The sequence below is a fragment of the Poromitra crassiceps genome (assembly GCF_964638095.1).
Source record: "Poromitra crassiceps genome assembly, chromosome: 5".
Lineage (NCBI taxonomy): Eukaryota > Metazoa > Chordata > Actinopteri > Beryciformes > Melamphaidae > Poromitra > Poromitra crassiceps.
Window position 1 is genome coordinate 61,992,440 of NC_139642.1, and position 22,124 is coordinate 62,014,563.

Consider the following 22,124-nt stretch of genomic DNA (forward strand, 5'->3'; position numbering starts at 1 on the left):
CAAGGGCCAGCGTGGCTGCTTCTCGTCTAATCTCTGGTGGAGCGATTCCAGCGAGGACAGGTAGTTGGTTTGTTGGAGTGGCTCGTAGACATCCAGAGACAGTCCGTAGGGCGGTGTTGAGGGCAGCATCCAGCTTCTTGACATGGGGGCTACGGCTCCAGACTGGGGCACAGTACTCAGCTGCGGGGAACACCAGGGCCTCGGTGGAGATGCGCAGTGTCTTTGTGGATGCTCCCCACGTGGTACCGGCTAGACGCCGTATGAGGGCGGCATGGGCGGTGGTCTTTCCCTTGACACTGTCCAGGTGTTGTTTAAACGACAGTGTTCTGTCGAGCTTCACCCCAAGGTATGTCGGGGAGGACTGGGACTGTAGCCGGGCATCTTCAACCATGATGTTTATTTCTCTGGTAGCTTCCTTGTTGTAGAGGTGGAACATTGTTGCTGCGGTCTTCTCAACACTGAGCTCGAGGCGCCAGTTCTTCGGGTATGAAGACAAGATGTTCATGTCCTCAGAGAGGCCCTCTTCTGCTGCTTCCCAGGATGGCTTGCTGAGCAAAATGGCCAGGTCATCTGCGTAGCCGTACTTCCTTGATGTTGTTGTGGGTAGGTCGTGGATGTAGCCCCAGCGCTAGCGCTTCTCCAGCTCAACGTCGAAGGCCTCACCACTGCCAAGATCAACATCCTTGAGCAAATAGTCAGCAAAAACAACGTGACTGTGATCACCCCGCAGGAGACCCACCAGGAAAATAAGTGATGGCTTCAGTCCTCTCCAATCAGTAAACACGATTAAACACGATTTCAGACGGAAGCCCGTCTTTATTGTCACACGAACACTACAACACATGCATGCGGCCACAACACACACTCGTGCTGACGGTGGCCGGTGAAATATGTCCTCTGCATTTGACCCATCCAGGCTTGTCCTTTCCTCCAGGGGGCAGGCCAGGAGCAGTGGTCGTTTTTTTTCTTTCCAGCGCCCGGGGACCAACTTCAGATGTTGGTCGGATGACGATCTTCTGCGTGTTTTTAGTGGGGGGTTATGTACGGAGGAACCCCCTGGGGGGTACGGGGAGAACATGCAAACACAGAAAGGCCCTTTCGACGAGATAGCCCACCTGGGCAGGAGGCACTGAAGATATGGGGGGGGTCACAACTCCAGCGCCCACCCAGGCGAGAATCGAACTCAGGACCTTCTAGCTGTGAGGCGACAGCGCTACCGACTGCGCCACCGTACCCCGCGCCCCCCCAGTAACGACTTTGCGACTTTGCGATCAGACAACACTAATTTTTCGAACCGCTCTCTCATCGGTGCTACGACCTGTCACTCATTCAATTTCAACCCGCCTTCAAAACCAGCAGTGGCTGTTAACTGGCACAGACTCACTTGTGTAGTATGCGGAGCGCAGCGATTCAACGTAATATTTGAGTCTGGGGAGAGACTAGTGGTCTGCCAACACTCCCGATTTTAGCAGGTAATTAAATGGTGTAACAGGGTCATTTTAAAGCTACACTGGAGATCCTGTTATCAGAAGAAACTATAAGACCTAGAGCTACGTTCACACAGGGCACCCAAGCCTTGCCTACGCCTTGCCTTTACCCACGCTTTTAAATAGGGGTCCTTTTTAGTCAATGAGGCTGTGTACACAGGGCGCCTCATCGTGAACCTTGCGTGTACCCACGCCTTGGCTGACCTGCGCCGATTTTATCGTTTAGGCGTGAGTTCTATTTTCAAGCCGACTAGGCGCGTGAAGGCATACTTCCATGAAGGAAAAACGCGACAATATCCGTGAGAAATGGCAAAGTCAACTGTTGTCAACTGTGTTACTACAACAATGTTGAGCAGAGAGAGAGAGAGAGAGAGAGATTGACAGGTGGCTTTAGTGCTTTCTCCCCGTGGGTAAACAAATCTTCAGGAGAGAGAATAGCGACCGAAGAAGCAAGGTGGACAATGAAAAGTTAATCCACTTAGTACAACAGCATCCAGTTCTCTATGACAGCAGTCACCCAAGAAGGAGAGCTGGTTATACATATCCAGCATCAATAGCACATTAAATATATCCGATTAATTTTACCTACCCATGATAATTCGGGACCACACGTGACCAAATAAAACACTTGGGAGAGAGGAGAGGCGCTTGTAACTTGGTTCAGGTTCAGGGTGGAATAGGCGTGCAGTCTGATCACAAAAGCATGTGATAGGTTCACGCGCAGGTCAAGGTCAGGCAAGTAGAGCTGTCTGCTGAGTGTGAACAGACCGGCTGCATCAGACAAGTAGAGCTGTCTGCTGAGTGTGAACAGACCGGCTGCGTCAGGCAAGTAGAGCTGTCTGCTGAGTGTGAACAGCCCTGAGATGTCAAGTTGACTTGAAAATACGTCATTTACCCGTTTTTTTGCTGAAATCGGCACTGTAGGCAGGTATGGAAAGAAGTGGGGCTGCTGCTCCACGTGATAATGTATGTAACTTGGTATATGTAACTTGATATGTAACTTGATATTAGGGATGGGCATCGAATTTCGAATTTTCGAATAATCGTTGTTATTATCAAGGTCGACTTTTATTATTGAAATTCGAAATTCGATTTTTTTTTTTTTTTTTTTTTTTTTTTTTTTTTTTTTTGAGTGAAATGTTGCATTGTCTCCCCTGATTCTAAGTACCGGTATAGTCAAATCGCTATAAGCATTTTAAGCAAGGTTTATGGAAAAATGAATGGCGGATGAAATCCCATGAAGAGGGAGAGGGGGTGACTTTGGCACCCCTTTGGCACTCAGACCTGAGCCTACTAAATATTTAATGAACCACAACCACTCATGATTGTCAAAACTGTTTTTTATTTTCGAAAATGTCAATGTAAAAAAAATTAAAAATGTATTTTTTTTTTTTTTTTTTTCGAAATTCGAATTAAATTCGAATTTGGCCAGCGAATTTCGAATAGTGTTTTTGCTAGAAATGCCCATCCCTACTTGATATGTAACTTGGTATATGTAACTTGGTATCTAACTTAACTTGGTAACTTGTCACGTTTGTTCAGGTTAACTGCTGACTCTTCTCAAGCTACACCTCAGCGTGTTTTGGAGTCTAGTTGATAGACTATCAGACAGTTCTCCAGTGTTCCTCCATGATGCAGACCCACCTGGTCGGCCCCTGGTATTTACAGTGTGTCTTTCTACAGTGTGCTGATGGCTCCTGTGGTTGTCATGGTGATGATGCTGTCTCTGTGGAGCCATGCAATGTGCCATGAAGAGGAGACAAATACAACTACAACAACTACTCCAACTACAACTACTCCAACTCCAACTACTCCAACTCCTCCAACCACCAAGGTGAGTGAACCATTCTGGGGATGGGTGATGGTGGTGGTGGTGGTGGTGGTGCTTCCTCTTTGACAGAACCTTTTCTTAACTTTGCTGTTTTTCTATTTTTGGCTTTAAGCTTAATTAGGCCACCTCTCATCCTTTTTTTTGGTTCATACTCTGCAGCACTATGAGATTTATTGCAAATGAAAAATGCATTACAAATAAAAACTGTTGTTGTTGTTGTTGTTGTTGTTGTTGTTGTTGTTGTTGTTGTTGTTGTTGTTGTTGTTGTTGTTGTTGTTGTTGTTGTTGTTGTTGTTGTTGTTGTTGTTGTTGTTTGTTGAAAGGAAACACCCCCTACAACACTAACTGCTAAAAACAGCTATTGGTGATTATTTCAGTAGTTTGTTGTGTTTTTCTTCTTCGTGGATAACCGGCCAATCAGAGGCAAAGTGACGTCCCCTCCAGATGTTGACACAATCCAATTTGTCTTTGTTCGCTCTCAAACAAAGACAATGTGGCAACACACACACACACACACACACACACACACACACACACACACACACACACACACACACACACACACACACACACACACACAATACAAAAAAACAACAAGCTAGAAAGATGAAAAACAGAATACATTAATGCAGAATACATTACAGCAGCTCCAGTGGAGTTTGATATGAGGAAATGTTTCAGGATGTAAAACATCAGCGGTAAACTTATGAACTGTCTTCCCAGGTTTCAAAGTCCAGATTCCCATCGGGTGGCGGTGAGTAGTTTTGTTTGTGTGTGTGTGTGTGTGTGTGTGTGTGTGTGTGTGTGTGTGTGTGTGCATGATATTTCACTCAGCAGCTCGAGGTAGCCTATCTAAATCTGTGTTGCAATTCAGTACCGTGATTGTAAATGTACCGGTACCAAAGTGGTACCAGGTTTTGGTACCCAACCCTACTCAGTACTCAATATGGGGGTTCGACGGATTCGAAGGGTCCATGACTGACAGGGGCCCTAAAAATGTATCTTATAATAAAAATTGCCTATAGGTGGACGGGCGGGGTGGTGTACGTCTGTGAGTCACGATTTGCCCGTATCGTTACCAGTACCGATACTGATATCGATACAATACTGCGATATCAATATAGATACCAATATCAGATATCGATACCAATATCGGGTACCGATACCAGTATTGATAGCCAATACTGTGGCCGACCGATACCGATACCAAACTTCAAAATAAAAGCCCAGAACACACACATACCTTAGACACACAACACAATACCGGGAGTCACACCAAACTAGATTTGAAGGCTGCATAGCGGCCTGATAATTCGTTTATTTTTTCAATATTAAATTATTACCCTATGAGTGAATGTGACCGGTGTGTTACACCATTTTCAGCATATAGCAAGTTTCTACTTGCTACTAGCAACGAGCTAGAGTTGTTATTGTTGTTTCATAGCGACGGACGGATTTGAGAGCAACACGCAGGGAGCGGAAAATAAATCCATTAACTCATTGAGTGCCAGCGACTTTTGGAGAACGGACGCTCCCAGTGCCAGAGTTTCAGAGCTTTTTTCAGTGATTTCTCAAGGCCCACAGAATATTGTGTGATATTACTATGTAAACACTGAACACGCAAAAAGAACGATGAGACTCTCTTCTATCATCAGCAAAAACAGGTTTATTGATATAATTTTCCGTTCTTTAGTTATCAGCCGGAGAAGATAGCTTGATTTAACCAAAAACAGCCGTTTTTTTCTAGAAGCTGAGATAATGACCCTTTTGTGAAATTAAACATTTCAAACACATCACTGACTCTGAAGCTAATTTTCTGATGTAGTCACACCTCAAAAATAATTTCCTTCAATAAAACAGTGAAGGCCAGGGAATTTTGTTTGGCAGAATAATATTTTTTAGCTGCAACCAGCAGCGCTGGCCCCTGCGTGCGCTGCTGGTTGCAGCTTCTTGCTGGTCTTGATTTGCTGCTGGTGGGCATCGGATATCCTGGCTTGCGTTTGCCAATCCTGTCCTGCTGTCTGGGTCTGTCTGGGTGTTGTGTGCTGCTCTGCATGCCCCCCCCCCCCCCTCCCACCCCTCAACTGCACACTCCTCCTCCGTATGGGAGTGTCTCTGGTGGCTCTCTGCTGAGTTTGCTGTGCACAGTGAAGGGTGCGCGACATCCAGCTTTTTTACAGCGTTCCGCGTGTGTTTGTCACCGGCTCCCATGCTTCAAGTTGAGAATAATAACAACTCCACGGCTGATCATGCGGATGGGCTGTCGCAGCGGACACGGAGGAGCTCAATTGTGGGAGCAGATTGGCTGCTGCAGGCACAGCTAACGAGCTTCATGCATATCGATGCATACGGATGCGATGCGATTTCCGTTTCCCCAACGACTTGTTCTCTGTTTTTCTCTGCCTTTCTGTAATCTGTAGAGCACTGTCGCCACCTAAGGGTTCTGTAAAATAGGTTATAGACCTCCAATAGCTACAATATTTGTACAGGAGATGCAGAAGGCTTTGATCGACGTCCCACCGTCAAAAAACGCATTGGACGTCGAAAGACGTCCTTGGCACTCTACGTCACTATTTAATTGGACGTCGAAAGACGTCCTTGGCACTCAATGAGTTAACAAACTTGAGAATGGCATTCGTGAGGTCACAGTAACCTTGAACTTTCACCATTGACCACCAAAATCTACTCAGTTCATCCTTGAGTCCAAGTCGACGTTTGAGGCAAATGTGATGAAATTCCGTCAAGGCTTTCCTCCGATATCGCGTTAACGAACATCGGACGGACATCGGACATCGGACATAATGCCTCCGGCCTGGCTATTGCCGGCGAAGGCATAAAAACAAGGAGCTGCCATTATTGTACCATCATTCAAAGCTGACCTTTGATAATTTTCTTTGTTTTGCAGATATGTGTCTGATATATACATGTATGTATACCACTTAAACAATGTGTGTCATTCTGAAGGGAAAATGCTAGGGAGACCAGGGCATCCATCAAAGATGACCGCTCAACTCAATTCAGGAAAACTGCCGTCAGTCAGATCAGCAGGTACAGGTAAATGAAATCACCCCCACAAAACGTTACTTCTGGTGTTGTGTTGTGTCAGTAGGGCCGTGGGGGGAAACCATCAATGATCTGACTCACCAGCAGAAGAAGCAGCTCTACAAGAAGCCCCTCCTGGTGCATCTTCAGGTCAACATGGCGTGTTCAAATAACATCTACCAGGCCTCTGTGTCCGCTGTCTGCATGAGCTGGGCTAGCAGTTAAATGCTAACTGTGCTAGCTGCCAGGGAAAAACTGGACGATTTCCCCCATGCTGACCCATTGAGGCCATTTACACCTGGCACTACATGTGTTTTCTGTGATCAGATTGCAATCGGATAGTGCTTGACCACATTAGCCTGATTTCATTTACACCTGGCGTTAACATGCGTTTTGGGTGATCAGATTCCAATCAGATTGCAATCTGATTGCAATCTGATCACCCATTTAATAGGCTACCAGAAAATAACTTTTGATACTCAAGATACTTTAAGTCATTTACTCAAGTATAATTCTAGGTGAATTAACTTCTACCAAAGTCATTTTCTGGTAAGATACCTACTATAGGACCTTATGCCCAGTGCAAGGGCAAGCATTATGTTTGCTAGTTTCTAGCACTCAAAAATCGTCCTTTTATTTTTTAATTATCATTAGATCACTGAAACATGTCCTTTGATGTACTGACCCAGTGGTAATTAATTGATTTTGAGTGCTAGAAACGAGCAAAGATAATGCCCTTGCACTTGCCCTTGTGCTGGGGTAAGATATGGTCCCTGTACATATAGTGTGGCTTTCAGGTACTTCATCCACCACTGGTTGTTGTGATGTAGCATACCGTTTGTGGCTTTACTGTGTGTTGTGTTGTTGTTTTGTATTGAATGTAATACTGGCTTGGTTTTAATTGTATTGTTTGTATTGTATCCACCTTATTCTTGAATGCCCCACTGTAAAAAATAATTGTGGGTACAAGGCCCGCTTTAACGTGACTTATTGTTTTAGCTTGCCATTTCCTTTGTTATACTCGGCTGCAGACCCAAATTATAAACCGGAAACTGGAGTACGTTATAAAAGCAGAGCTACAAAGTCTCACCCATTGAGAGTGAGAGCCACGCAATCTAACCTCTTCACACGCGCACACGCCACACTTGCTATTTCACACGCTCATAAATGTTTCCCTCTCACTTCTTATATTTCCATAACTCGCTGCTTGCGGCTTGCCATAGTTCGAGTCTGTCACAGGGTAGCCCGCCCTATTCTGCCTCTGATTGGCTGACCAATATTCTTACCCTAACTTTAACCAATCATCAGTCCCCCCTGCCTACATCTAACCAGAGCGGATGTTGCGTATCGGATCATGTATCTCTATCGGATAGCGTCTTCACTTCACATGAAGACTCAGGTAGGAGCTGGCGTTATATCCGTGAAAATGACAGAGTGTTTGATGGGAAATTGGGAGATTGACATTTGATCTATTTATCTGGAGGCATCATACTGTGTAGGGCCAAAGGTCTGCTTTGTGTCATGCTGACAGATGTCTCTTTCTTACCCGAACAGTTCTGTACACATATGGAGGAAACAGCGATGGGGCTGAGTGCGTCTTCCCCTTTGTGTTTCTGGGGGAGACATATGACGGCTAGTATCATCATGTTGGCTTGTTTCCTTATTGTTATGTCTGTTGTTTGGACAGACACCGCTGTAAGTCGTGTATATGATGAGGGAGAGCCGTGCCACTTCCCCTTTAAGTTCGGGGATAAGACGTACGACTCCTGCACCACTGACGGACTAGGAGATGGCAAGCTGTGGTGCGCTACCACCAACAACTATAATGAAGATGAGAAGTGGCGCGTCTGCCGTGAGTAACGTGAAAAAACAGACAAAGTAGAGTCAGTGGAAATGCTATAGATCAGTGGTTCCCAACCTTTTTACACCAAGTACCACCTGAGAAAGTAGTTGGCTCTCCAAGTACCGACCGACGTTAAAATACAGTCTATTCAGCTATGCACAGTTCACGCAGGAGGCAAATTTATTCCAACCTGCAGCCTATGTGCAACCTGCAGCAGCTGCACTTGTGCTGGGTTGACTGCTGTCTTCACCTCCTTGTGCTTCATCGTTGCTGCTCTCCTCTACTACAACTCTTTTACGATTCCCTCCCGTTTCGATCCACTTTAGCATCCCTCCTCGACATAATTAGCCTAGTTACTCACTTCTACACTATTTTAGATTGTGTTACTTATGGATGGCATGGAATTATAGTGAAAATAGATTATCCCCCCTTTTTGCTGGGGACCCCACTTTGAAAACCACTGGCTTAGGCTAGAACTGTTGCGAGAAGGTTTCAGGATTCATCTCTGCATTAGGCTGTGATTACTATTTATATAAATCTATTTATTCACATAGATTCATGATATATTATGGTATACAGCCTACCTGTGACATCAATGTTTTGATTAATCTGCGCCAGTACCGAAAATGTAGCCTATTAGTTACTGCATGACTGATCCTATGATGTCTCACACTCAGGTGTGCTTTCACAAGACAGGTGTTGTCCATTCAATCAGCTAACCTGTCTTTATAATGGCTGTCTTGCACTGTTTGTATGATACTTGACAAAGTCTATGGCCGAAACTGTTGTCAAATAGCGTTAAATTACACTTAATTGCATCTGGAACGAGAGTGTGTCTTCCCGTGCACAGTGCTGCACTACTCGTTTAGTTCCATTCCAATTCATCAACATAGGAGCGTTATTTACCCCCCCTTCCCGACATCCTAGGTTGACATGCTTCATCCCAATCGATTCCTTATTTCTTCTACTTTCATATGATATAAAGATCACCACTCAAGCTTTAAAATTGAGCCCGCTGTCAGCCATCGATTCACAGGCCAAATTCAGTTAAAAAATTTGGGAATTTAAGGTTCGCGGGTTTTATTATAAAAAATTACAGGATGAAACTTCAATACGACAAAAATAGCGCTGCTCGGTGAACCATTTCCACGCGGAATTTAATAGAAGGCTCGGATAACTTGAAATCAATTGACTTACTTGAATATCCATGCTGTCTGTAGTGGAAACGCTGCAGTCGAGACGTTGCAAATATTCCAGTTTTCTGACATTGCAAAAAGCCCAGTACCGTGCAGCGCACCGCAAGGGTGAGGCTCCCGCAACCCGAAACTCGTTTTGGGTGTAATCCAATACAACGACTGTCTGGCTTGTGAACACTTACTGATTGATAAAAAAGTAAATAAAAATAAGGGGTAAATATAATATGCTGCTACTGTCTCAGTAAAAGTCGTAAATCCTTCCTGTCAGGTCATCACAGCAGTGGATTTCACTTCCTACTTTGATTCAGCTTGAGAGACCAGACAGTGGACAATACAAATGTAAATCAATGTCAGCAATCTATCCAACCAACAACCAATTAGATTTCACCTGGTTTAACCAGGGTAAGGGCGTGCTCACTTCCAGCTCAATGTTATTGGTTGGAAAACACATCACTCTCACGTGTTCTCTGTGAATTGCAAATGTTTTTCAACCAATCAGATTTTTCATTAGATAAATTACCAAATAAATAAACGCCCACAGGGCGAATGTTTTTTTATCTGCCTACTAAATGCTGGGACCAGGGCCAGAGTGACTCTCTGCATGGAGCTCTCCTTTCCATCAGTTCAGGTCACTGTTGTTGAAGCATTTTAAGCATATAAGAATATAATGAATGAAAAAATTAGCGTCTGCACATGAGAAAAAACACATTTGATTGATATTTTATTATTAAAAAAAAATGAAAAATGAAAAATGAAAAATGAAAAATGAAAAATATAAAAATATAAATAAAAAATGATAATATTTTTTTTTATAAAAAATCCCCAATCTAATAGAGGAGGACCATCCTCCTATGCCTCACTGGAAAAACCTCCTCTGCAGAGCCTGTCCAGCCAATGACGGCTTGAGGCTGGCTGCCACAGCTGTCAATCATCCATTTTTATACCTTTTTATATGTCAAATAACTACTTAAAAACAAACTGATCAGAAAAATGACCACTTGCACAGGCATTAGCATGATAATGACTATCTAAAATGATACAAACCACCTTTGGAAAAAGATTATCTGACGTATACTGTGATTATTTCGGTTGTGATTTTCCCATCCACTAACATGGGGAGGCGGGCCTTGTGACCTAATACTGGATTCAGCCGTCAGGGCGGCGATCTAACATGCAGCGGCTTCACTAAACGGGAGCTGAAATGGCGTCCATCTTTATATAGGTCGATGGTGTGGATGGATGTATTCACCTTATGCAGCCCCGCCCACTTGACCCATTGTATCACGACTTCCTGTTCAAAACGCCGGCTGTTTTACCTGCTCAAACTAGTCTGACTCACCTGGTCAAACCTAATAGTTACTTAACTTAATATCACAGAAAATTCTCACTGTTTACGTTTCTCTCCTTTTAGCTGGCATTGAATCACTGGAGGCAAACTTTTAACAAGCTCATACTAAAATCAGTTGTCTCTGTCTCTGTCTGTTGACAGGCTCAAGAGAACCACCAACAGGTGAGTGTTGAATGACGTTAGTTAATGTTAATTGCAAAATGTCAATTAGTAATGGTGCTTGGGGCTTGTAAAAAAAGTGTACGCAGTTTTTTGAGGATTTATAGTTTGTACTTTTTTTTATTTATGCATTTATTCATTTATGAAAATCATTATTATTAGGGGTCCAAGCACAAAGTGCGTGGATCCCTATTGTAACTGTTCTGATTTTTTTTTAATTCTTCTCTGCTAAAACTGTATGTACAGCAGAAACTGTAATGCTTAGAGTAGCCAGACTGGGCACATAAGATTGGAAATGTGACTCACTACTTAGAAACAAAAAATGACCCATATCGGCCAGATGGTGGCGCTATAACAGAACACTTCGCCTTATATCTTCTGAACCGTGAGTCCTATACTCAAAATTTCACTTTTCAGGGATTCCTTGGATTAATACGCATCTACCCATATAGGCCACACCCATTTGTGTGTGCCTAGATTTTCCGCCATTTTGAATTTGATCAAAAATGGCACTGGGCAGTGAGGGCTCTGTGGCACTGGGCAGTGAGGGCTCTGTAGCACTATGCAGTGAGGGCTCTGTAGCACTGGGCAGTGAGGGCTCTGTAGCACTGGGCAGTGAGGGCTCTGTGGCACTGGGCAGTGAGGGCTCTGTAGCACTGGGCAGTGAGGGCTCTGTAGCACTGGGCAGTGAGGGCTCTGTGGCACTGGGCAGTGAGGGCTCTGTGGTACTGGGCAGTGAGGGCTCTGTGGCACTGGGCAGTGAGGGCTCTGTGGTACTGGGCAGTGAGGGCTCTGTGGTACTGGGCAGTGAGGGCTCTGTGGCACTGGGCAGTGAGGGCTCTGTGGCACTGGGCAGTGAGGGCTCTGTAGCACTGGGCAGTGAGGGCTCTGTGGCACTGGGCAGTGAGGGCTCTGTGGTACTGGGCAGTGAGGGCTCTGTGGCACTGGGCAGTGAGGGCTCTGTGGTACTGGGCAGTGAGGGCTCTGTGGCACTGGGCAGTGAGGGCTCTGTGGCACTGGGCAGTGAGGGCTCTGTGGCACTGGGCAGTGAGGGCTCTGTAGCACTGGGCAGTGAGGGCTCTGTGGTACTGGGCAGTGAGGGCTCTGTGGTACTGGGCAGTGAGGGCTCTGTGGTACTGGGCAGTGAGGGCTCTGTGGCACTGGGCAGTGAGGGCTCGCTGGAAGCCTGCTGACATCGACAGGGAACCCGACAACGTGACACTAGCTGGGGGCTAGCTAGCTTGGAGGTAAGCTGCTGTCGCTTACCCAGAAATGTAGGCTGCTGCTGAGGACTGGGCTGGTAAGCCGGTATAGATGATGCCATTGATGGCTGCTGGATGGTGGTGGTGGAGTACCGGGCCATGGCAGCTAGCAGCCGCGGCATCATTAGTTTGTCCGTCTCTGCTGGAACCATTCCTGGTCGAGTCATTCTGTCAGGAAATGCTGCTGCAGGGGTGTGTGGACCCAAATGCAGAACAGAGGCAGCAGGCAAGGTTTTTTAGGAGCAACAAAAAAGTATTTACTGAAACTTAAATACAAAAATAACAAAAACCTCTAGCACAAAGCTAGGCTAAACTTGAAAGATTACACAGAGAGCAACAACATACGACAGGGAGTATAGACAATGACTTGGCAAAGACTAGACACAGACTGAGACAATATAGACAGAGGTAACTAATGAAACATGAGGGACAGCTGGGGAAGGCAGGAACACAGAGGGCAAAACGGGAGAACTGATTGGTGGGGAGAAGTCAGGTAATGGGGCAGACTAACGAGGGAACATAGGCAACAGGTGGGAGGAAAACAGAGAACACACAAGGAATAAACATAACAAACAATCACCTTTCTCTACAGTAAAACATAAAGGTCCACTGAGTCTTGTGTTAACATGTAACACAGCCACACCGTGGCCTGGGTGTTACAGGTTTCATACAAAACCGAACATTACATTTCAGTTTTACGACAAACTGCCACTTTCTTGACATGCAAAGTTATCTTTTAAATTGAGGATTAATCACTATTGTCTTTCGCCGTTCACCAGCATTCATATTTTTGTCGATGCTGGTGCATGTGCTATACTGCTATGATATATAGGGTATGAGTCAGAGCAGAACCCTGACCCTAAACTTGTATTAAAGGGGAGTCATTAAAATTAGGGTATTTCAATGTAATAATCATAATCCCAAATTGCTCCTGATGGTGTGCCAGCACCCTGCGTGGTAACCTGCCGCCATCGGTGTATGAATGGGTGAATACCTACTGATTGTAAAGCGCTTTGGATAAAAGCGCTATATAAATTCAGGCGTTTTAGGCCATTTACCATGTAGCAGATTATTATTATTTTTATTTATTATATATTATTATTATACTCCTCGTTCCTCCTCTTTCAGAGGCCCCAGTGGGCACATTTTTAAGCAGTGCTTCTATGAGTGACTTTGTCAGTATGAGCACGAGAGTTCACCTGAGATGTAGTCACCTGGAAGGGGTTAGCGTCAGGCAGTTGTGAAAAGTCACCTGGGATGGACGGTACATTCATGTTGTCAGAGTCATCAGAAAAACGAGATTCCGAGAGGTAAAACTCACATGAACGGCCGCTCAAGTCAGAACAACAAGTCAGAACAACAAGTCAGAACAACAAGTCAGAACAACAAGTCGGCAACTGATGTAACTCCTACTTTCACCAGACTATGTCACTACGGTTGTTTGCTGCTATCTAGTGGTGGTGATATACAACTGCAGCTAATTTGTTTTGTATAATTTGTTCTCTCTTCAGTCCACTGTCTCGACCCATCTGGAAGACCCGGGTACTTCTGTGCATTCCAGCCAGGTCAGACCTGCCAGCCTGAAAACCCAATCCCGTTCTACGTGCACATCTTCGAAGGCCCCTTCAGGGATGGCTATTACACTCCAACCCAGGATGGATGGTACAAATTCTCCGTCACAGCTTTTACCCAGGACCTCGGATTCGGAATCAGCAACTTTTCATTCATTGTGAACAAGGTGGAGGTAGAGCGATGTGTTAGTGTGGAATATCTCTACACGTGCGAATTGACCACATGGCTTAGAGAGTGGGACAAGGTGTCTGTGAACAACAACATAGGCGGATGCTCGTGGTGGATGACGTTTTCTGGATCCCGGGATCTTGAAGGTACTGTATATTTTCTTATGTAAAAAGAATTTTCCAAGAATAATAATTGTGTTAATTGCTAAATCATGTGTTACATCTTTCATAAATAGTGCCAGTCTAGCTGTACTGGCCTGCAAGTAAAGATGCCAACAGAGTGCAGTGTGGATTTCGTGCAGTTCAGAACACGGCTTTGCGCCATTCAGTTATGATGACTTCCAAATCACTTTACAACATTATGACATCACAATCAATTATGACATCACATCACAATCTCCGCATATAATGCTGATGATGTAATAAACATAAAATGCTAAGCTCGAGGTGTTCGGCCTCACACCACACCCAAGGGTTTAGTGAGATTTTAGATTAAACTGGACGGACAAACCCGTCTTTATTTGTCATTTATTTGCCCCCTGCTTGTATCACAACCATTTGTAAAATTGTCATTTTGATGTCAACTACACACCTGTAAAGTTTAGTGACTGCATCTTGCATGGTTCTGATGTTATCGCGTTCACAATATCTGTCCACAGACCTGGGAAAGTACTCAAAACCACTTCTATGGTAGATCCCGCTAGTACAGGCATGTCCAAAGTCCGGCCCGGGGGCCAATTGCGGCAGGCGCACCGATCTTAAGTGGCCCTCGGCTTGTCTCTCAAAAATACTATGTGTCCCTCCACACAGTATTGCGTAATCTGCATTTTTTCCCTTCACCTAACGACGACAGTACTATCATACAGTTTGTAGAAGCACCAGGTAGGAACAGCACATCAGGCAGAACTAATGTTTTCAGATGGTAAACAAAATCCTTAGAGTACAATTGTATGTGATTTTTTTATTTTTATTTTTTATAACCCATATGATGTGAGAAGCAGCTGGCCCCCTGACATTTTCACATGATCTAATCTGGCCCCCATTCAAAAAAGTTTGGACACCCCTGCGCTATAGGACCACATTTTACCATGATGACACACACACACACACACACACACCACACACACACACACACACACACACACACACACACACACACACACACACACACACACATTCACAAGGTGAAAACGGTAGAGCTGAACAGTCACGTAACATCTCTTGCCCCAGGAAGTGAGTTGCCCATTAATTTTCACCATAGACATTAACAAAAATCCTCATATAACAGGTTTTAAGGCTGGAACCAACTAGGTTCCACCTGTTAACAGCTTGTTTAAGGCTTGGAAAATAGGACTGAATCCTGAACGATAGTTTGAGCGCGGCGTGACAGCGGCCGCATGTGTGCCTTGAGAACAGCCTCGTCTCGACACCGAAATGAAACTTGTGGGTTCAGCGTAGGTCGAGTTTAGGTTGAGTGTTGCTTCCGCGTATGGTGTGAACGTGCCCTAAGGGTTGTGCTTCGACTTGGGGTTGTGTGAAAACACCCTTACGTGTGATATAATGAGCATATATCACGGCCTGAAGTGAGCTATTGCTTTTATAAAACTGTTACAGCAATATGAAAGGAATAAACAACTCAAATTTAAATGGCTGCTATTCAGAAATCATACTCTTGGCTCCCTGCACAGAGCCGACGCAGTTGCTGAACAATGTCAGATAGCAGCAACACAGACTTGGTGACAAACAAACAGCTAACGTTAGTGTGGTGTGTTCTATGATCGTCATCCTCGGGGATGAATTTTCCCCTCGGGGATGAATAAAGTACTCTATCTATGTGGTTTAATTCTGTTGTGGGTAACAGGACGCCTTGTGGAAGATAGCCTATAGGCTGTTGGGGCCATTTTCAGATTTTTAAAGATTTTGGCACACATCCCAAGTTGTTTGCAGGGGTAATATAATTCTTTAACAGTTGAGATATTCTCTCCTAACTGAAGTGCATACTGTCCATTTCTGAGCCAGGTCCTCGACTATATTGTTCAAATTCCTAATTGTCAGTTCAACTCCACATGACACAAAAGTTCTAACTTTGCTTTAAGTCCTGGAAGTTTAAGTTAATACATATATGGCAGTCCCTGTGTGTTGTTAGTTGTATGGTAATAAGTTGCTATTCTGAACAATCTGTAGTTACAACAGTTTATATGCTAATCTATGCATATTTAATGATATACATTATTTCCTAAATTGCATAATAATTATTATTCTGCTTTTAAATAATGCAACATTATTATTTATTATTTGTAATGTGAAGATTAAACTGGTAGAAATCCAGGTCCTAGACTACAACGCTAGCTCGTTGCTACACGCTGAAAATGGTAAGTTTTACCACACACGGTTGACTCGGTTGACTGACGGTCACGTCCACTCCATTTTGATTGGGTAAAGCAGCATGCGACCCTGCCCCCATCACGAAAGTGACATCGGGCCAAGACATGACAGAGAAATTCTGAGTGTTTACATTTCACTTATTTTACCGTAGCTGGCATTTAATTAATGCAACGTTTTCAAGTTATTCACACCAAATCTGTTGTCTCTCTGTCCCTGTCCTATCATGTACCAGGAGATGCAGTTCCAGACTCAGCAGCCATGTCGCATCCTACCCCTGCCAACATTGAACCAGCTACCAATATAATCCAAACTGAATCAGGTGAGTATGCAGTTAATTCAAGTCAACAAAATGATAGTAAGTGAACTTTTATGACAACTATAAATGTTGCAAGCTTCTGATGCTCATTTCTACGGTGGAGACTCTGGAGACGATGCGCCATGGGGGGACCTTTTTGTTGTTGTGACAAACTCATGTCGACTCATGCGCTTAGCATGAGCAAAAACCCTTAATATTTTACATTATTTATTCAAATTTTCCATGTTCCCCATTCTCTCAAGTAGCCCCCTGTAGTACCTCCACATACCCCTAGGGGTACGGGTATGCCCATTTGAGAAACGTGGGTTTAAACCACTGATCCTCAGAGTCGATTGTATCAATCTGTGCTTTTGTGCTTTTAATCTAGGAAAAAGAAGAGAAAATTAAAAATAATAATAATAATTCTGTTCTCTCCTCTTCAGTCATATGCATGGACCCAGCTGGACTCTTGCTGTACTTCTGTAGATTCCACCCAGGGATGACCCGCGGCTATGTCAACCCTGTCATCTTCTACCAAGTCCTAGTCCCTCCCCACGGTCTCTACAGAGATGGCTATTTCAACGTGCCCTATGATGGAAGGTGGATATTCACCGTCAGCAGTGGTCAATGCGATGGTGAATGGCAGACCAGGCACTTTCGCATCATGTTCAGCAGCCAGCCAGATAAGCTGTGTGATGAACCACCAACACCAATACAACCATATGTCTACACGTGCACGGTAACGAGATATCTTGCCGCCCAAACCCGTGTGTGGGTGGCAAACTGGTCTGGATGCTCACTGGACATGACTTTTTCTGGGGGAAATTTTATGATACTGGAATGAGTCTGGAAGACCTGGATGTTAGCACTTCTGGTTCCTACGTGTAAGAGTCGATGGGATTTTTTCTATGGGAATTTTGGTGAAATGCATGAAACAAGGTCTGAGGTTAACAAAGGTTTATGAAAGAGCAAATGTTGTGTTCAGCAAGATAATCTTCATGAATGAGGACCACTTTAATGATTTTCGAAGCATAAATGCGTTATTTTTAAGTGATTTTCAGAAAACGCTTCAAAAGTCATAAAAGTGGTCCTCATTTGTGAAGAATATCTTGCTGAACACAAGGTTAGCTGTTTCATAAACTTTTGTTAAAGGGATAGACCAACATTTTGAGAGATTCGCCTATTTGCTATATCGCCCATACATAAACAAGATAAACAATGCCTTTATCGTCACTCTCCGTGCAGTACACTGTGAGGTACAGTCATCCAGTTAGTTAGATTCGCAAATGAATGGGAGTTACCGGTACAGCTCCATACATGTTGCTAAAGAAAATTAAAACGATATTCCTCGAGTGCTTCCCTATCTTCTCATTTACCTGTGACATTTCTTTGGACTACGCACCTGTCTGAGCGCAGTGGTTACCTCCTCTACTTTCAGTTACCGGTACAGCTCCATACACCCATCCAAGTCACCAAAAACACACATTCCAACAGTGCCAAAAGTTGGCCTATCCCTTTAACGACAGATCTTATTGAATCACAACCGAAATAACCATAAAAAAATCCAAATGTAGGAACCAGGAAGTGCAGGGACTTCTGGGTAAACCTACAAAAATATGTCATTCCTCTATGAACACATTTCTTTTACTGATTAGTACTGAAACTGTAATTGACCAATGAACAGAATCTGAAGTAGCCTAACCACCTCTTGCACTGTTTTGGGGTGAGCACATAATGTAGAAACCTTGATTGGATGTTAGAGGGAAGGGGGATGAGAGAATCTCCTATCACTGATGTTTGGCTGAATTAGACCCACAAAACTTCCTGAAGGATCACCGCAGATTCTATGCAGATTGGTCAAGTTAAACCTCAGTGGGTGGAGCCAGACAATCACAGTTTTAGACGAACTAGAACGGCAATGGAGCTCTGACCAAAATATAACATCATAATGGCGAAGAGTTTTTTTTGCCTCGTCACATTCATGATGACTAATTTTATTTTTTCAGTCTGACTTTGCTTAGCCAGAAAATGTTTTGCTGTTTGGCTCCGCCCCCTGGGTTTTAACACAACCATTGATGTTGTTAATGAATGTAGAAGTAAAACTGCAATATGCAAGAATCAGGATGAATAGCAGCAACATGCTGAAGGAGGGGTGGGTCTTTTCCCTCTACAGACCTTCTTAATGTGATCACAGGATGTATTATCCAAAGCCTTTCAAATAATAATAGTGAAATAATAGTAAAATTATTCCTCATGTTGTTGAGGACTCTCTGGGTTCCCTGATGGTCCCCATACTGCACTATGGTAACCACTGCTATAACACCTTGTTTAGTTAAAGGCACAGGAGACACTCTTCTCATCTGGTTTCCAAGACTTAATTAATTAGTGTGTCATCTTTCTTCTGTATGATCACTGGCCTGCTGTAATTCCTCTATGATTCCTTTGGGCATATATAATATGAAACAATAAATGAAATTAACATTTCTCAAAACAAAGAGTGGTTGGTATTATTTATTTGGCATCGTTTTATTGTGGTACTTCCTAATGAGTGCATTTCAGTGCAGTTCCACTCCCTGCGCGAGTTCCCCTGGAGCGCTGACCCTGGTGGTGGACAGTGGAGGAGGTACACTAACCACAGCAAAGATCCGTGAATACATCAGAATGACCATATGGTCCCGCCCCCTTTTAGGGGAAAAACACAAGCCACTCGCCATTGTCTTCAATGTAAAATAGTGGTACAAAATATCTATTAAGAAAATGATCTGACTTAACATCTGTAACTGTTCCAGTAACTATACCCGCTTTACTGTTGAATGACTTGTCCGGGCTCAATCTGTCGAAGGCTGCAAGGCGTAGTGTACTAGCTGGTATTACAGCTGCTAAAAAGATGGTTGCGTTACGTTGGAAGCCTCCTCACTCTCTCACCATCAGACATTGGGTCTTCTCCTTCCTGGATGTTGTGTACTTGGAGTTGTCAACTGCCAGAATGAACAGTGCATCAAGTGAATCCACCTTAAGATCAACTGGCAGAATGTTGCTAATTCACTCAAAGAGCTCTAGAATGATCCTCTCTCTACCAGATTATTTTGATCTGTAACATTCCCTAACATGATGTTCCCCTTGTGTGTGTGTGTGTGTGTGTGTGTGTGTGTGTGTGTGTGTGTGTGTGTGTGTGTGTGTGTGTGTGAGATTGTAGAGGTTTATTATTGAGTATATGCTAGTATGTGTGAGTATGCGTGTTGTGTTTGGGATGTGGGTGGGGGGTGGTGCATTTCCTGTTTTGTCTGTTTTTCTTTTCTTTTTGGCCCTTTCGTTTTGTTGACGTGTTCAAAGTGTCTGACTTTGTGATTTGTTATTATTTTTCTCTTCTATTTTTGTTATGGAAATTGTTTTGTTGAATCTATTAATTTAAAAAAAAATTATTGCAAAAAAAAAAATCTATTAAAGGAACACTCTGCCCAGTGACATCACTGGTCCACACTAACTCAAATTAATAACTCATTAACTCAAATCAACTCTCAAACTGTAAACAGTTTTGAAGTCATTCATCTAGTTTGACAGTTATTGAGAGTTGATTTGAGTTAATGAGTTATTAATTTGAGTTAGTGTGGACCAGTGATGTCACTGGTCCACACTTTAACACTCAATAACTGTCACATTAAATGACAGACTTCAAAACCGTTTACAGTTTTCTGATCTACTACTGATGTTCTAATGATACAAAGCTGGTTGAAAATGGGCGGAGTGTTCCTTTAAGAAACAAATTAATTTAGTTTATAAATGACCCAATTACACCATGCCATGACAATATATTACAATTTGGCTGGCCATAGAATGTGCAAGAAACATCGGAAATAGTAGCCTAATTCCATCTTCACTATGTGCCTGTCCAAATATGCATTTACAAGTCTGTCATGAATAAAATCAAGGGGAAATAATCAGTATTTCACGCATTCAGAAATAATATCCTCTAGGCAGTGATGGGCAAGCTACTTGGAAAATGTAGTAAGCTAAGCTATCTGTTACTCTCGATTAAATATAGCTAAACTACATTGAAGCTATCCCCAGAGAAATGTAGCAAGCTAAGCTACGAGCAACATGGCAAAAGCAGCTTGCTACATCAAAGCTACTTTTTTTCTCACATTGAATCAACTTCATGTCAAAGAACAACTTTCCACCAAACAAATAGGCAGGCAAAAATAAATCTCATTTTGATTATTATATTATAAAACACACTGAAACTCTCACTGGCACCATATTCAAAAACGGACAATAAAACCTGAACGTCTTCTTCATCACTACCAGTGGCTCTGCCATCTTTCAAAGTTCGTTGCTGAAGCGACTTCGCCAGCACATGACATATTTTGCCCTACCCTTAACCAATCATCAGTCTTCATTGCCTAAACCCAACCCAATCAGAGGCAGCTAGTGCCAGGTCTTGCTGCAAGATAGGCAAGGATGCTAAAAAGCAAGGATCAGACAACACTTGTTGCCAGTCATAATGGAAATGGAAGTGCTTTATTGGCTACACAGGCACACTTGACATATGCAATGTCTCCTCCTGTTTAATCCAAACTGCAGCAGAAATCTCCACTGCGTGCTTTGCTCATGGATTTTCTCTGGTGAGTAGCTTGTAGCTTTTGCGAGAAGCTACAAGCTACGTGGGTCTATAAATAGCTTAGCTACTGAAAAAGCTACTTGGTTCAAAAGTAGTGAAGCTACCACCAAGCTACTGAGAAATGTAGTTAAGCTATGTAGCTTCGCTACTTGTAGAAAGCTACTGCCCAACACTGCCTCTAGGGCAGGGATACTCAACTTGCTTTGCCCGGGGGCCACTTTTGTGAAATGATAGGAGGCCAGGGGCCAGCTAATAAACAAACAATATACATTTTTATGTAGCGCATTGTAGTTTTTTGGGGTGTCAGCCGGAGTTTAGTCTGACAATGTTGTGCACACCGGATAGTTAGTGAGGTTAAGTTAGTTAGGTTAAGTACATACATAAGTGCCTGGGTAGCGAGCAGACGGCGGTATTTGACAATTTAACTGGAGCTCAGCCAAACTTTATTTCACAGTAGTTATTATTGTGAATTAGATTCTAATTCACAATGAAAACTAACATGAAATTATTAGGAAATGGTCGGGAGGCCACTCTGCACCCTGTCGCGGGCCGCATCTGGCCCCCTGGCCGCAAGTTGAGTATCACTGCTCTAGGGCCACGCCACCCCCATCCTGTGTAAGTAGGGTTGGGAGTGTGCCATATTGTGCAGTGCAGTGCCCTGATTTCGTGCAATTAGGCATAGCGCCACCTACTGGCAACATAAAAAATGCTGTTTATCTCAAGAACCGTTCGTCCGATCGACTTCAAACTTGGAGTGTGCTGCTGGGAACCTGACATAGAACAGTGCAGAATGTTGTGCAATTCAGCACAGCGCCACCTACTGGCAACACAAAAGGTGGTTTAACTTGAGAACCGTTCGTCCGATCGACTTCAACTTTGGGGAGTGCGCTGATGGGAATTCGACGCAGTGCAATTTGGA

The 22,124-nt window shown here is 43.7% G+C and overlaps 1 protein-coding gene across 1 annotated transcript; it reads left to right on the plus strand.

The window, feature by feature from the left end:
- Positions 1–557: 557 nt before the first annotated feature.
- Positions 558–18,959, plus strand: LOC310776675 (uncharacterized protein; the record flags this gene model as incomplete). The annotated part of the gene is made up of 9 exons (XM_083636837.1): positions 558–565; positions 3,242–3,321; positions 6,428–6,558; positions 7,915–7,918; positions 8,048–8,212; positions 10,889–10,909; positions 13,680–14,054; positions 16,525–16,611; positions 17,031–18,959. 9 exons carry the CDS (start codon positions 558–560, stop codon positions 17,429–17,431), a joined length of 1,272 nt encoding a protein of 423 aa, XP_083492963.1. The 3' UTR covers positions 17,432–18,959.
- Positions 18,960–22,124: the final 3,165 nt, after the last annotated feature.